At 42.1% G+C, this 17786-nt stretch overlaps 1 protein-coding gene across 3 annotated transcripts in view; it reads right to left on the minus strand.

Moving 5' to 3' along the window:
- Positions 1-1053: 1053 nt before the first annotated feature.
- Positions 1054-17786, minus strand: part of LOC115154642 (gamma-aminobutyric acid receptor subunit beta-4) — an 89272-nt gene continuing 72539 nt past the window's right edge. For all 3 annotated transcript variants that reach the window (XM_029701087.1, XM_029701086.1, XM_029701088.1), the window contains 6 exons: positions 8698-8780; positions 5070-5207; positions 3708-3860; positions 3040-3296; positions 2270-2359; positions 1054-1917 (listed from right to left, as the gene is read on the minus strand). In XM_029701087.1, the coding sequence (XP_029556947.1) occupies positions 1564-1917; positions 2270-2359; positions 3040-3296; positions 3708-3860; positions 5070-5207; positions 8698-8780 (1075 nt within the window). In that variant the 3' untranslated portion in view covers positions 1054-1563. The remainder of the gene's footprint in view (positions 1918-2269; positions 2360-3039; positions 3297-3707; positions 3861-5069; positions 5208-8697; positions 8781-17786) is intronic.

The following is a 17786-nucleotide window of genomic DNA, read 5'->3' on the forward strand; positions in this document are numbered from 1 at the left end:
TCTCAATTCAGTTCATGGCTATATTTATCACAAGTCTTGTCTTGCCCCTGGAAACTGAAAACCAATTTTTCCCGATTCTGCTGATGTTTCTGATCTTTGGGGTGTGATCCTCAGAGCCCATTTGAATTGTGGGTAGGTCTGCAGTGTTTTCAGAGCTAATGGGTATGAGAGGTTGATTCTTTTTCTTCCTCTAATCCCGCTACAACCGCTACTAAATAGTACATTTGAGAACACGGCCATTCAAATTTAAGACAGGCACGTCTCAGAGGAACTATAATATCAGTGCCCAACATTCTCAGGGTGAAAACTGTTTTACAGTGAGAGAGTATTACATTCAACTACAGGTCAAACTATGGGCTGATATGTTGATTTCACTCTCAAACAAATAAACAATGGCGATATCCCTTTTTTAATACACAATATTGTTTCTCACATTTTTATAGTGGAATAACTTCAAATAGTTCATTGTAGGTATCGTTTCTTCCTTACAGAACACAAAGCTGAATATGAGGCAATAAATACTGTATCTACAGAGCATGTGAAGCACTAGGAGGATGGTAAAGAAAAAGTACAATTATATTTACCAACTATGTCCATGAGGATACTGAATTACAAAATGTACAGTATATGTCTATTTTTCAAACAATCAAAATGAGCAATTCATACCTGTGACTTTTTTCTAGTAATGCACTAACTAGAACCTCGTTAAGTGACAGACTCCCAAAAGTACAGTATTTTCAAGACAAAATCATAATCACAATAATCATCATCTGTATAACCATAATGAAAATATCCCAAGGAACTGCTCTAAAAACAAACATGAGTAGAGAAATGAAGAGAAGTTTGCACTGACTCTGAGCAGGAACGCAGTGGTCTAACATCCCATCCTGATGGCCCCCCAAACGCAGACCAGCATTGTACCAGAGCTGATGTCCCATAAAGAGAACAACGTCACTCGAAAAAAAGCCAAGGAACGACACATAATCCAAACAAGGTTGCTGTACAGAGTCGAACCGGAGAATTCCGTGTATGTTATCCATGGGAAATGGGGGGGGGGGGGGGGGGGCTGGATATTAGGGGCTTGACTCAGCCGATGCCTGAACACACGAGCCACCTGATTTGATGAGCTGCAGTAGAGGACGCCGATTACGGAGTATCAATAAAAAGCCAATGAGACTCTGAGACATCTCTTCTCTCAAGAGCTTTCGCTTTCTTTTTTAGCAAAAATATCATGCAGTCTTTAGTTCCAAAATCCCCCAAAGGGATCTGATGGTTGTTAGTTCGTTCGTTTCTTTGCTAGTTTGTTTGTTTCACAAGGAAAAGGAAACTCAAAGGCTTGAAATTATTCTTAAACATTCAAGTCATTCTAATAATACTTTATACAGGAGAAAAGTCCTTCAGATTTACACACACACACGTGTATATATAAATATAATATATAGAAATATGCATATACATACTGTATGTATCAACTTGTATATGTGTATACATATTTTCCAACTGTATCAAAGCCAATTTAATGTGCTCTCAAAATATGGCCCATGATTCCTAGTGGGATGCACATCAATTCACATAGTACAACCAGTAGATTAGGTTGAAAAATCCAAACATGATGGGGAAAAGGACCCGGGACCATTTGTCAATGGTGCTGACATCTGCCAGATTGGGGATTTTCAGCTTGAGCTTGGAGGAGCGCCGTCGTAGCCGACAGTTGGCCCTGCTGCGCATGGCGCTGCGGTCCAGTGAGTGGTGGCTGAAGCCGTCCCGGGGAGCCATGGGCTTCCTGAACTGGACCCCGGAGCTGTCGAATGACATCACTGAATTCCGGGAGTCACTGACGCTACTTCCCACATCTGACGGCATCACCTCGTTATTCATCTCCAGCGTGGTGAGCAGGATGTTCCCGTACGCGTCCACCTTGGAGGACAGAGGAGGGGTAGAGAGAGAACGTCAGGGAGAAGCAGAACACGGTGACATTACCACAAACTGTCCTACTAAAACTCTACACCCACCCAGCGTTTCATTTCCAATTTTCAAGCTAAAGCAAATGTAATAATGATGTGGAAGGACATTTCCTTTTTTCATGCCTCTTTAAAGAATTCTGAATTGATGCACTTTTCCCATTTTCTTCCTTATAGCTGATGCCTTATGGAGCTTTTTCACTGAAAGTAAATCGACACAAATGAATTGCCATCACTCCATCAACCATTGTATCAGACCTCTATTAGGCCACAGTACCACAGCTCATATGATTTCAAAATGCATGTACCCCAACTTTTCTTTGCTCCTCGAGGTACAGATTTCTTCTCTGTGTATATGACCTGAGGGTGTTGGTTTGAAACGGCGTGGCAATGGAGTCCTTGCAATGGAAAAAGAAAAGTGAAGAGAACATTAAACGCCTATAAAACACTGACAATTAAGCACAATTTCTTAAAAATACAGAATGCATAAACATAAGGTTATCAAGAACAACTTTGCATACGGATGGCATGTCATTTTTCAGACACAAAGACAAGGGGATTCGTTCAGTCGGACCATTTTAGCATTTTCCTTTGAATACTAATGTTTCTGGCTGCATACCCATTACGATTTGTTACATTTTAGACGGAAGTGGGTGAATGTTGGTAAGAAAGCAACTCCCAGGACAGAACAGAGATAAGACTGAATCAAGCCCACAGCAAAAACATAGACAACAACCTGAGAGGAGAATGAGAATGTAGTTTTACACATCTCCGGAGTTAAATAAACAGCCACAGTATATCTCCAAGCCAAAATACTATGCTCAATCAAATCAAAGTGTCAGTGCTGGAGGAAAAGCAATGGAGGATGGTTGTTGGATGTGTATCTGGTGAAGGTGGCATCTATATGCTTGTGAAAGTACTGTCTGACGACAAACTAACATAGGGGAATAAGTGTTTTGGAGTCTTTGTGATTCTCTCTCTCTCTCTAAAAAAAGAATGATTTACACAAGGATTCTGATAGACATAGAGAGGGAGTGCGTAAAATAGCCAGAGAGAGAAGCCAGCTGAAGGTACAAACCTGTTCTCGCAGGCGCTTCTCTTCGTATCGCGGGCGCTCGTTGTTGGTTTTGTTCAGCCGCTCGTGGATTTTCTTCTGTTGCTGGGGGCCCCGGCCAAAGAACACGTAGTTTACGAAGGCATATTCGAGCAGGGCCAGGAACACAAACACAAAACAGCCCATGAGGTAGACGTCGATGGCTTTCACATACGGGATCTTTGGGAGGGTCTCCCTAAGGTGGGTGTTAATGGTTGTCATGGTGAGCACCGTTGTAACACCTGGAAATTGCAAACACAAACACAAAGAGATTATTATTAGTAACAAAAACAATCAATAGTCATCGCCATCAAAGTAAGGTATTGGTCATCAGGAAGACCAACATGCAAGGTCATGATTTTGAGTGGGAAGTGTGTGCCTCTAAACATTGCTTGACAATTTGTTCCTGCTGGGTGGAGATTTATTCAATGGAAAGTGCACATTATTAGTGGTTGTAAGGGCTCCTTTGTGTAAGTGGGAGTTGGCCACTAATCTGTTTATGACGATTCCCAATTGTGCTGTGCGTAGCATTTCGTACCGCAACAGCAACATAAGTCACCTCAATGTTAGAGCAACCTACAAGGCAACCTTACCCACTCTGTTCACTGGGAATACTCTGTGTTGTAACACTGCAGTGGAAGTGGGGCTCTTACCAAGGGCCACCCGAGCTGCAGAGGCATCGTAATTGATCCAGAAGGAGACCCAGGAGAGGATGGTGATCAGGATGGAGGGCATGTATGTCTGCAGGATGAAGTAGCCAATGTTCCTCTTAATCCTGAAACTCAGTGATAGCCTGGGATAGGAACCTTACACAGAGAACGAGAGAGAAGGAGAGGATGGAGAGAAGGAGAGGATGGAGGGATGGAGCGGGGCAGAGGAAACACATCCGTGAAGAAAAGAAACGCTGGCACAACTTATGAGTTCCAAAGTCTGCACTTTGACAATACGCGGGGTAGTCATTTCTCCATTTGTTCAGACGGAGCACTTCATTTCCCCAAAGCAATGGATTCCTTTCCAGGGACAAGTTCGATTCCAATTAAACATGGCAGAAAGTCGCAAACAAGGCAGATTTTTCCTCAACCCCCCCATCTCAGCAGGCAGCTCCAGCGTCCCTGTGAGGATTGTCACGGAAAGCTGCTGTGCTTTTCTCTGTTTAGCACTTTCTCTGTCCTCTAAATAGCACCAAAAGGGGATTTAAAAAGGTCCGTAATTGGAGAGCACATCTTCTCACTACTTAAGTGAGGAGGAGGAACCCACACGAGACTGTGCTGTAGCTGGTGGGGTGAACCTATGGAGCTTAACATTTATGCATGTTGCAGAGGAAAAGGCCAGCTCGTTGTGATGAGACATTAATTGGTTGCATTGAATGTATTGATTATTCAAACAATCTCAACAACAAGTTGTTAAAGAGAAATACATCTCAGGATATTCCCCTGTGGCTTTGACTTTCCCATACTTCAGCTAGAGAGAAATGTTTACCGCTATGGATGCATAGCTAATTCCATCAAGGGAGTTTGTACGGCCACTTTATCAAAACCAGAGAATGGAATAAGAGAGCCATGATGGTTTTAATTTAAATGGCAATCGACTGTGAGATGCACAGAGTGAGAAATGACCCTATCATCTCGCTGGTCTGGTAAATCTTTTAATGAATCAATATTCAGGCATACATATTTTATCCCAGCAGGTCCTTCCTGCTATACCTCGTGAATCTAAATAAACAAGTGCACACACAAGGGCAAGACTACTTCAATCATGGCAACCTTTTCCACATGAAGTCAAGTTAACTGTCACATTAGAGATGGCTCTAAATCTTCGCAGAATTGTTAAGCAGCTAGTTACAAGTGCTACCCATTGGAATAACATTAACAACACAAAACAGTGAGTGGAACTGGACTGGCAATTTAACTCATCCTACAAGCAAGCCTACATTAAAATATATTTCTGAGAATGTATTCTTATGCCATACTATACCCCTTCAGCACAGATATGAGGCGTTGAAGTGGAGGCCTTACCTGTGGTAAACCTGACCTCCCTGGACACCAGCCGAAGCGCCACGATGGAGAACTGGGGAAGCTCCAGTTTGTCCACCCCCGTCACCGCATTGTCCCCTCCGTGCCAGTAGAACACTATGTCGTCTGTGGTGTACCCATCTGTCCCAGGTTACAGAGAATAGGTGGAGGGGATGAGAGGAGAATGAACAGGTTCAGTACTGGTACAACCTCTCACCTTAGACATTAGGGAAAGCCGAATAGACCAAAGCAGAGGAAAATAGGCCTTCATTCCATTGGTACTGTATAGAATATGGTCTAAGCTTATTTATGTCTCCCACTTCAGCAAAACTGAACTATGTAAGAGAATGCATAATGACATGGCTGAGTTACGTCAGACAAACATGAATATTTATCACGTGTCAAGTCATGCTTCTGTTTATGATTCATGTTGACTCCACGGGGCTCCATCCGAATGCCAGTGGAATCAAAGCGAGAAGTATAAGGTAGATTTATGTAGTGCAGTTCAGGCGATATACTGCCTTACACTCACTGTTAAACCTCATTGCAATTACATTTCCTGGATATAGGTGCCTTTACTGTATTTACATTTAATGACCACTCTTCTGCCCCCTGGCTGTGCCAGCTCTCTGTCCATGGTTATATACCAGCCAGCAGCGGAGCACCATTCATCCACTTTTAATCTTTTTCTAAAGTTAAAGGTCCAGGAACTGAATTTGAATTTGACATGTTTTCATAAGTGGATGCTCCTTGTTAATCTATGATATTGAACGGTTGTTAATGAATTTTATCCCCCATGGCATTCTGCCTCTCCCAACATGTAGCGGGATATAGAAGATTTTCATTTCACAGCATGTCCAGATTTCCTCCCTTATCAACATGTAGTGGAAAAATATGTTATTGAGGGTGTGGGGTTATGGATGTGGTAGGTCTATCCATAATTACACTTTATGTCTATGGGGACCTAGGTAGGGCCAAGCCATGGACATGTTATGTTGCTTGGCTGTCACTAGTGGGGAAATCAATGACATCATTGGTTTGGAGAGGAATACTGTAGCTGTGACTTCTCTGTATACATTGCATGTTTCACATTTGCATATGTTAGGATGTGACAAACCTTTTTCACTCTGGCTGTAAAATTAAGGGAATTTGGGTTGATAAAAGATATCCATCCAATGCCATGCCTCTGTGCTGCTCTGCCATGAAAGGAGCATCGATGTTGTTATGACAGACGGGGTCCATCTGCCCGCTCAAGTTGCATTCAGTGGTCAATATGTAACGGCTTCTAATTGAAATACAAGCAAGCATTAAAAATTTCACCTGCTTCTGTAAATGCAGTCATTGACCTCTGAGTTAACGCATCTATAAGAAATGGCACTCAGAGTCAGAGATGCCAATAATGTTGGCCAGGATAGCTGCTTTAAATGATCCATAATGAGCACATCTGCTGACAGCAGGCCTCTGCAGACTGAACCTAGAACCACCCCAGTCAAAGATACATCAGTACAGCTTAGACCTAAACCACCCCGGAGTCAAAGATACATCAGAACCACCCCAGAGTAAAAGATACATCCGAATCACCCCAGAGTCAAAGATACATCAGAACCACCCAAAGATACATCAGAACCACCCCAGAGTCAAAGATACATCAGAACCACCCAAAGATACATCACAACCACCCGGGAGTCAAAGATACATTAGTACAGCTTAGACCTAAACCACCCCGGAGTAAAAGATACATCAGAACCACCCCAGAGTCAAAGATACATCAGAACCACCCAAAGATACATCAGAACCACCCCAGAGTCAAAGATACATCAGAACCACCCAAAGATACATCACAACCACCCGGGAGTCAAAGAAACATCAGTACAGCTTAGACCTAAACCACCCCGGAGTCAAAGATACATCAGAACCACCCCAGAGTCAAAGATACATCAGAACCACCCAAAGATACATCAGAACCACCCCAGAGTCAAAGATACATCAGAACCACCCAAAGATACATCAGAACCACCCCAGAGTCAAAGATACATCAGAACCACCCAAAGATACATCAGAACCACCCCAGAGTCAAAGATACATCAGAACCACCCAAAGATACATCAGAACCACCCAGGAGTCAAAGATACATCAGAACCACCCATGCTGACAGCAGGCCTCTGCAGACTGAACCTAGAACCACCCCAGTCAAAGATACATCAGTACAGCTTAGACCTAAACCACCCCGGAGTCAAAGATACATCAGAACCACCCCAGAGTAAAAAATACATCAGAACCACCCCAGAGTCAAAGATACATCAGAACCACCCAAAGATACATCAGAACCACCCGGGAGTCAAAGAAACATCAGTACAGCTTAGACCTAAACCACCCCGGAGTCAAAGATACATCAGAACCACCCCAGAGTCAAAGATACATCAGAACCACCCAAAGATACATCACAACCACCCGGGAGTCAAAGATACATTAGTACAGCTTAGACCTAAACCACCCCGGAGTCAAAGATACATCAGAACCACCCCAGAGTCAAAGATACATCAGAACCACCCAAAGATACATCAGAACCACCCGGGAGTCAAAGATACATCAGTACAGCTTAGACCTAAACCACCCCGGAGTCAAAGATACATCAGAACCACCCAGAGTCAAAGATACATCAGAACCACCCAAAGATACATCAGAACCACCCCAGAGTCAAAGATACATCAGAACCACCCAAAGATACATCAGAACCACCCCAGAGTCAACGATACATCAGAACCAACCCAGAGTCAAAGATACATCAGAACCACCCAAAGATACATCAGAACTACCCAGGAGTCAAAGATACATCAGAACCACCCATGCTGACATCAGGCCTCTGCAGACTGCACCCAGAACCACTCTAGTCAAAGATACATCACAACCACCCCAGAGTCAAAGATACATTAGAACCACCAGGGAGTCAAAAATACATCACAACCACCCAGGAGTCAAAAATACATTAGAACCACCCAGGAGTCAAAGATACATCACAACCACCCAGGAGTCAAAAATACATTAGAACCACCCAAAGATACATCAGAACCACCCAGGAGTCAAAAATACATTAGAACCACCTGGGAGTAAAAGATACATCAGAACCACCCAGGAGTAAAAGATACATCAGAACTACCCAGGAGTCAAAGATACATCAGAACCACCCGGGAGTCAAAGCTAGAGGGTGAAGTAAGACTGTATGGAGAATTTTGGCCTAAGGACTTGGGCTTCATCTTTCAGTAAGGATAATACAAATGGTTAAATTCCAAATATGTTTTGTGAATATTGACAGAAACAACTTGAAATGCAAAAGGCTCCTTTTGTATTTTTCATCTAGAGACATACAGTATGACAGGTCTAAAAGTTGACTTTTGCCTTAAATGTATAGAGACGTGAGCTGAATTATGAAAGAAAAACACAAACTGCCTGCAATCATGGGCAGTCCCTTGCTGTGTTTTTAAAACGCTGTGATACCCAGTGAAAATGGCAGGAAGACATTCCTGCTGAGATGCTTGAGAAGCCAAGGCAGGTAGTTGAGGGAGGGATGGGAGGTTACTTAGCTAGAGTGGAGAGGAATGGGGGAGAAGACGTTTGTATTAAGTCCACCTACAGCTTTCGATTTCCAAGGTGCAGTTCTGTTCGTCGAGGGGGTACCTCCTCAAGTCCATCATGCAAGCTGCTGTGGTGGTTATTCTGGAAAAGATAGAGAGCAGAGACATAGAGGGTGAGAGAAAAGGGAGGGTAGAGAGAACCGCTGTTACCTTGGTAACCTTTAAGAAATCGTAGCTTAGCCTTCACTGCACGATGTGGATCTTTAATTGAGCAATGTTAGGCAGTTGTCTCGTGTTGAAAAAAAAGAAAAAAGGAAATGCAATCATTGGCAAGCTAGTGTTGGATACAACCTGTCTGAGGTCTGATTTTTAGGAGCGAGGGATGAGAAGGGATGGGGGAAGAAGAGGAAGATACATTTAGGTCAGTTTCTAATAATCTGGCCCACTGTTTGAGATCTTCCATAATAGCCGTGGTCAGTTCTTTATGAATTTTGAATGAATGAAATTGCAGAAAGTGAGGTTGTTGGGAATGTGTTCTGACTGAGGCAAGTGGATTCCAAACGGAGAGAGATTGGAATAAGAAATGGTATGTGTCTCAGTGAGCAGCATTTTAGTGCTCATATATAGGCCTCATGACAGCCCTGATCTATGTTGTGACTGCAACCTCGCACACAACTGGAGCTGTTTGCTTCATATTTACAGTTCTACCTAAAGAAACATCATGAATGAATTCAAGCTGTTAAAACATCAAACAAAACCATAGGTACAGTTGAAGTCAGAAGTTTACATACACTTAGGTTGTAGTCATTAAAACTCATTTTTCAACCACTCCACAAATTTCTTGTTAACAAACTATAGTTTTGGCAAGTCGGTAAAGACATCTACTTTGTGCATGACACAAGTAATTTTTCCAACAATTGTTTACAGACAGATTATTTCACTTATAATTCACTGTATCACAATTCCAGTGGGTCAGAAGTTTACATACACTAAGTTGACTGTGCCTTTAAACAGCTTGGGAAATTCCAGAAAATTATGTCATGGCTTTAGAAGCTTCTGATAGGCTAATTTACATCATTTGAGTCAATTGGAGGTGTACCTGTGGATGTATTTCAAGGCCTAACTTCAAATTCAGTGCCTCGTTGCTTGACATCATGGGAAAATCAAAAGAAATTAGCCAAGACCTCAGAAAGAAAATTGTAGACCTCCACAAGTCTGGTTCATCATTGGGAGCAATTTCCAAATGCCTGAAGGTACCACGTTCATCTGTACAAACAATAGTACGCTAGTATAAACACCATGGGACCACATAGCTGTCATACCACTCAGGAAGTAGACGCGTTCTGTCTCCTAGAGATGAACGTACTTTGGTGCGAAAAGTGCAAATCAATCCCAGAACAACAGCAAAGGACCTTGTGAAGATTCTAGAGGAAACAGGTACAAAAGTTTCTATATCCACAGTAAAACAAGTCCTATATCGACATAGCCTGAAAGGCCGCTCAGCAAGGAAGAAGCCACTGCTCCAAAACCGCCATAAAAAAGCCAGACTACAGTTTGCAACTGCACATGGGGACAAAGTTCGTACTTTTTGGAGAAATGTCCTCTGGTCTGATGAAACAAAAATAGAACTGTTTGGCCATAATGACCATCGTTATGTTTGGAGGCAAAAGGGGGAGGCTTGCAAGCCGAAGAACACCATCCCAACCTTGAAGCACGGGGGTGGCAGCATCATGTTGTGGGGGTGCTTTGCTGCAGGAGGGACTGGTGCACTTAACAAAATAGGAGGGAAAATGATGTGGGTATATTGAAGCAACATCTCAGGACATCAGTCAGGAAATTAAAGCTTGGTTGCAAATGGGTCTTCCAAATAGACAATAACCCCAAGCATACTTCCAAAGTTGTGGGAAAATGGCTTAAGGACAACAAAGGCAAGGTATTGGAGTGGCCATCACAAAGCCCTGACCTCAATCCTATAGAAAATATGTGGGCAGAACTTAAAAGGCGTGTGCGAGCAAGGAGGCCTACAAACCTGACTCAGTTACACCAGCTCTGTCAGGAGGAATGGGCCAAAATTCACCCAACTTATTGTGGGAAGCTTGTGGAAGGCTTCCCGAAACGTTTGACCCAAGTTAAACAATTTAAAGGCAATGCTACCAAATGCTAATTGAGTGTATGTAAACTTCTGACCCGCTGGGAATGTGATGAAAGAAATAAAAGCTGGAATAAATCATTCTCTACTATTATTCTGACATTTCACATTCTTAAAATAAGGTGGTGATCCTAACTGACCTAAGACAGGGAATTTTTACTAGGATTAAATGTCAGGAATTGTGAAAAACTGAGTTTAAATGTATTTGGCTAAGGTGTATGTAAACTTCCGACTTCAACTGTACATCTTTAATGCTTAATGTAAACATCTAATTTATTCAAGCCCAAAAGCCAACAATCAAACGCTGAAAGTCAATTTACCAAGCTTGTTTTATTCCCTTGGGATACATTGAGTCAGTTGAAAAATGAAACAAAATGTATATGCTTTAACCTCACAGTAAATTGTGATTGATTGCTATACGTATATGTTTCCGCCAGGTGTGTTCATGAGGGGTGTATATTCATTATATTCCATTTCAATAAATCCAGAAATGTAGGAAAAGTGCACTGCTTACAGATTATTAGTGTGGGAGTCTATGGCATTGAACTGAGATATTAACTAATGCAGCACATTTTAGTAATTACATATGTGCTGTTAAATCATACCAGCTTTTGCCTGCTTTCAGGTTTCTTGTGTAAATGAACTAGGGAGCTCACTGGTTTGCCTGAATGGGAAAACTAATTGAGTTTCAACTCACCCCTGTGTGTCAGATGCATCGTCACATTCATGGGGAGAGTTTGAAAGGTAAACAATTTGTGTGTGTTAGGGGGCGGGAGAGAGCGGTCGGGAGTTTACCCTTTACAACAGCCTATTTTACATTTGGGATGCCCAATGTAGGATACCTGAGTCCATGCTGTCTTCCAGACTGCTGGACAATTCAGCACATTGCAAAAGATTCCCAGTGTGCAGGCTAATACAAGCCACCACAACTACTGTCAAACACATGCACAGGTACTGGTGAAGTGTATAGAGTGCAATATGAAAACAATGTGGAGTGTTAGCAGGGCCTATACAACCATGATGAAAACAGAACCCATTTCAATACAGTGAGTCACCGTTTGGGACGATATACGTTTTGACTCCCTCTACTTTGGTGCGTTAGGACATAATGCCGTAACAAAATTATTCTGACTCTCCCCATGGCACAACACAACCTCATTATCACTCCCCTCCGGCTTTATCATAGACCAAGTACATTTCACTTCGCATTGTACATTGTTTTCTATCTCACAACTTTACTGTAAATGACTAACGTAAAGCAAAGCTGCAAAATGTTGGGGAAAGAAACAAAGCCTGTGTCCCTTGGGGCTCTGGCTGCTGTGTTGCTTTGAAAGGGCCCCAGGATGCTCCTCTCCCCCCAGCAGCCCCCCAGTCCTCTGGGTGGGTCCCTGTGGGCACCTCACTGCAGACTCACTGTCTGGGATGTTTCATTGATGAAACTGGGACATTGTAGTGATGAGGGATTAGGAGGGTGTTTTGTGGCTTTATTCTGGGGCACAGAATTCTGGCTGGGAATTGAGCCTCCTTTCCAGTAAAATAAATAAACAGAAATAAGTGGTGCACTATATTTGTCTGTCTTGTGCAGTACAATAGTGACTGCTACATGCAATAGTAAATGGTACATACAATAGTGACTGATACATGCAATAGTGACTGCTGCAAACAATAGTGACAGCTACATACAATAGTGACTGCTACATACAATAACAACTGCTACATACAATAGTGACTGCAACATACAATTGTGACTGTTACATACAATAGTGACTGCTAAATATAATAGTAACTGCTACATAGAATAACAACTGATACATACAATAGTGACCACTACATACGATAGTGACTGCTACATACAATAGTGAGTGCTCCATATAATAGTCATAGCTACATACATTAGTGACAGCTACACACAATAGTGACTTCTACATACAATAATGACTGCTACATACAATAACAACAGATACATACAATATTGACTGCTACATACAATAGTGACAGCTACATACAATTGTGACCACAACATACAATAACAACTGCTACATACAATAGTGACTGCTTCATACAATAACAACAGATACATACAATAGTGACTGCTACATACAATAGTGACTGCTACATACAATTGTGACCACAACATACAATAACAACTGCTACATACAATAGTGACTGCTTCATACAATAGTGACAGCTTAATACAATAGTGACTGCTACATACATTAGTGACAGCTACACACAATAGTGACTGCTACATACATTAGTGACAGCTACACACAATAGTAACTGCTACATACAATAGTGACTGCTACATACAATAACGACTGCTACATACAATAACGACTGCTACATACAATAGTGACTGCAACAAACAATTGTGACTGCTACATACAATAGTGACTGCTACATACAATAGTGACCTCCACATACAATAGTGTTTGCTACATACAATAGTGACTGCTCCATATAATAGTGACTGCTACATACAATGGTGACTGCTACATACAACAGTGACTGCAAAATACAATGGTAACTGCTACAAACAATAACGACTGCTACATACAATAGTGACTACTACATAAAATAGTGACTGCTACATGCAATAACGACTGCTACATACAATAACGACAGCTACATACAATAGTGACTACTACATACAATAGTGACTGCTACATACAATTGTGACCACAACATACAATAACAACTGCTACATACAATAGTGACTGCTTCATACAATAGTGACAGCTTAATACAATAGTGACTGCTACATACATTAGTGACAGCTACACACAATAGTGACTGCTACATACATTAGTGACAGCTACACACAATAGTGACTGCTACATACAATAGTGACTGCTACATACAATAACGACTGCTACATACAATAACGACTGCTACATACAATAGTGACTGCAACAAACAATTGTGACTGCTACATACAATAGTGACTGCTACATACAATAGTGACCACCACATACAATAGTGACTGCTACATACAATAGTGACTGCTCCATATAATAGTGACTGCTACATACAATGGTGACTGCTACATACAACAGTGACTGCAAAATACAATGGTAACTGCTACAAACAATAACGACTGCTACATACAATAGTGACTACTACATAAAATAGTGACTGCTACATGCAATAACGACTGCTACATACAATAACGACAGCTACATACAATAGTGACTACTACATACAATAGTGACTGCTACATACAATAATGACTGCAACACACAACAGTGACTGCTTTATACAAAGGTTACCGCTACATACAACAGTGACTGCTACATACATTAGTGAGTACAACATTCACTGGTGAATGCTACATACAGTATCGACTGATACATATAATAGCGACCTCTACATACAATAGTGACTGCTACATACAATGGTGACTGCTACATACAATGGTGACTGCAAAATACAATAATGACTGCCACATACAATAACGACTGCTACATACAATAGTACCTGCAAAATACAATGGTGACTGCTACCTACATTAGTGCGTGCTACATACAATAACGACTGCTACATACAATAGTGACTGCTACATACAATAGTGACTGCTACATACAATAACGGCTGATACATACAATAGTGACCACTACATACAATAGTGATTGCTACATACAATAGTGACTGCTCCATATAATAGTGACTGCTACATACAATGGTGACTGCTACATACAACAGTGACTGCAAAATACAATGGTAACTGCTACAAACAATAACGACTGCTACATACAATAGTGACTACTACATAAAATAGTGACTGCTACATGCAATAACGACTGCTACATACAATAACGACTGCTACATACAAAAGTGACTACTACATACAATAGTGACTGCTACATACATTAGTGAGTACAACATTCACTGGTGAATGCTACATACAGTATCGACTGATACATATAATAGCGACCTCTACATACAATAGTGACTGCTACATACAATAGTGACTGCTACATACAATGGTGACTGCAAAATACAATAACGACTGCCACATACAATAACGACTGCTACATACAATAGTAACTGCAAAATACACTGGTGACTGCTACCTACATTAGTGAGTGCTACATACACTTGTGAATGCTACATACAATATCGACTGCTACATACAATAGTGAGTGCTACATACAATAACGACTGCTACATACAATAACGACTGCTACATACAATAGTGACTGCAACAAACAATTGTGACTGCTACATACAATAGTGACTGCTACATACAATAGTGACTGCTCCATATAATAGTGACTGCTACATACAACGGTGACTGCTACATACAACAGTGACTGCAAAATACAATGGTAACTGCTACAAACAATAACGACTGCTACATACAATAACGACTGCTACATACAATATTGACTTATACATACAATAGTGACTGCTACATACAAAAGTAACTGCAACATACAATATTGACTGCTGCATACAATAGTGACTGCTACATACAAATGTGACCGCTATATACAATAACGACTGATACATACAATAGTAACGGCTACATAATTTAGTGAGCATTACATACACAGGCTAATGCTACATCAAATATCGACTGCCACATACAATAGTGACAGCTAAATAACTTGGTGACTGCTCCATACAATATTGAATGCTACATACAATATTGAATGCTACATACAATAGGGACTGCTACATACAATAGTAACTTCTACATACAATAGTGACTGAGAGCACCAGATGTCTGGATGACTGTATGATAAAGCACTCGGTAGCCGATGTGAACAAAACCTTTAAACAGGTCGACATTCACTAAGGCGCTGGGCCAGACAGATTACCAGGACGTGTACTCAAAGCATGCACGGACCAACTGTCACTGACATTTTCAACCTCTACCTGACCGAGTTTGTAATACCTACATGTTTGAAGCAGACCACCATAGTCCCTGTGCCCAAGGAAGCGAAGGTAACCTGCCTAAATGATTACCGCCCCGTGACACTCACGTCGGTAGCCATGAAGTGCTTTGAAAGGCTGGTCATGGCTCACATCAACAGCATCCTCCCGGACACCCTAGACCCACTCCGATTCGCATACCGCCCCAACATATCCACAGATGACGCAATCTCAACCGCACTCCACACTGCCCTTTCTCACCTGGACAAAAGAAAACCTATGTGAGAATGCTGTTCATTGACTACAGCTCAGCGTTCAACACCATAGTGCCCATGAAGCTCATCACTAAGCTAAGGACTCAGGGACTAAACACCTCCCTCTGCAACTGGATCCTGGACTTCCTGACGGGCCGGCGCCAGGTGGTAAGAGTAGGCAACAACACGTCTGCCACGCTGATCCTTAACACTAGGTCCCCTCAGGGGTGTGTACTTAGTCCACTCCTGTATTCCCTGTTCACCCACGACTACATGGCCAAACACGACTCCAACACCATCATCAAGTTTGCTGACGACACAACAGTGGTAGGCCTGATCACCAACAACGATGAGACAGACTATAGGGAGGAGGTCAGAGAACTGGCAGTGTGGTGCCAGGACAACAACCTCTTCCTCAATGTGAGCAAGACTAAGGAGCAGATCGTGGACTACAAGAAAAGGCAGGCCGAACAGGCCCCCATTAACATCGGCGGGGCTGTAGTGGAGAAGGTCGAGAGTTTCAAGTTCCTTGGTGTCCAACGAACTATCATGGTCCAAACATACCAAGACAGTCGTGAAGATGGCACGACAAAGCCTTTTCCCCCTCAGGAGACTGAAAAGATTTGGCATGGGTCCCCAGATCCGCAAAAGGTTCAACAGCTGCACCATCGAGAGCATCCTGACCCGTTGCATCACCGCCAGGTATGGCAACTGCTCGGCATCTGACCGATAAGGTGCTACAGAGGGTAGTGCGAATGGCCCAGTACATCACTGTGGCCAAGCTTCCTGCCATCCAGGACCTATATAATAGGCGGTGTCAGAGGAAAGCCCATAAAATTGTCAAAGACTTCAGTCACCCAACTTACAGACTGCTTTGTCTGCTACCGCACGGCAAGTGGTACCGGAGCACCAAGTCTAGAACCAAAAGGCTCTCAACAGCTTCTACCATCAAGCCATAAGACTGCTGAACAATTCATAAAATCATCACTGGACAATTTACATTGACCCCCCCTCCCTTTTGTATACTGCTGATACTCGCTGTTTGTTTGTTACCTATGCATAGTCACGTCGCCCCTCACCTCCATACAATATCGACTGCTACATACAATAGTGAGTGCTACATTCAATAGTGACTGCTTCATACAATAGTGACTGGTACATACAACAGTGACTGCCACATACAACAGTGACTGCTACTTTAAATAGTGACTGCTACATACAATAACGACTGCTACATACATTAGTGACTGCTATATACAATAGTGACTGCTAAATACAACGGTGACTGCTACATACAACAGTGACTGCTACATACCATAGTGACTGTTACATACAATAGCAACTGCTACATACAATGTTGACTGCTACATACAATAGTGAGTATTACATGCAATGGGGACTGCTACATGCAAAAGTGACTGCTACATACAACGGTGACTGCTACATACAACAGTGACTGCTACATACAATAGTGACTGCTACATACAATAGTGACTGCTACATTCAATAGTGACTGCTACATACAATGGTGACTGCTACATGCAAAAGTGACTGCTACATACAATAGTGAGTGCTACATACAATAATGACTGCTACATACAATAGTGACTGCTCCATACAATGGGGACTGCTACATACAATAGTGACTGATACATACAATGGTGACTGCTACATAAAATGGTGACTGCTACATGCAATAGTGAGTGCTACATACAATAACGACTGCTACATACAATAGTGACTGCAACATACATTAGTGAGTGCTACATACAATAGTGACTGCTACATACAATAGTGACTGCTACATACAATGTTGACTGCTACATACAATAGTGAGTGCTACATACAATGGTGACTGCTAGATGCA

The sequence above is a fragment of the Salmo trutta genome, chromosome 19, assembly GCF_901001165.1.
Source record: "Salmo trutta chromosome 19, fSalTru1.1, whole genome shotgun sequence".
In the NCBI taxonomy this organism is placed as follows: Eukaryota; Metazoa; Chordata; class Actinopteri; order Salmoniformes; family Salmonidae; genus Salmo; species Salmo trutta.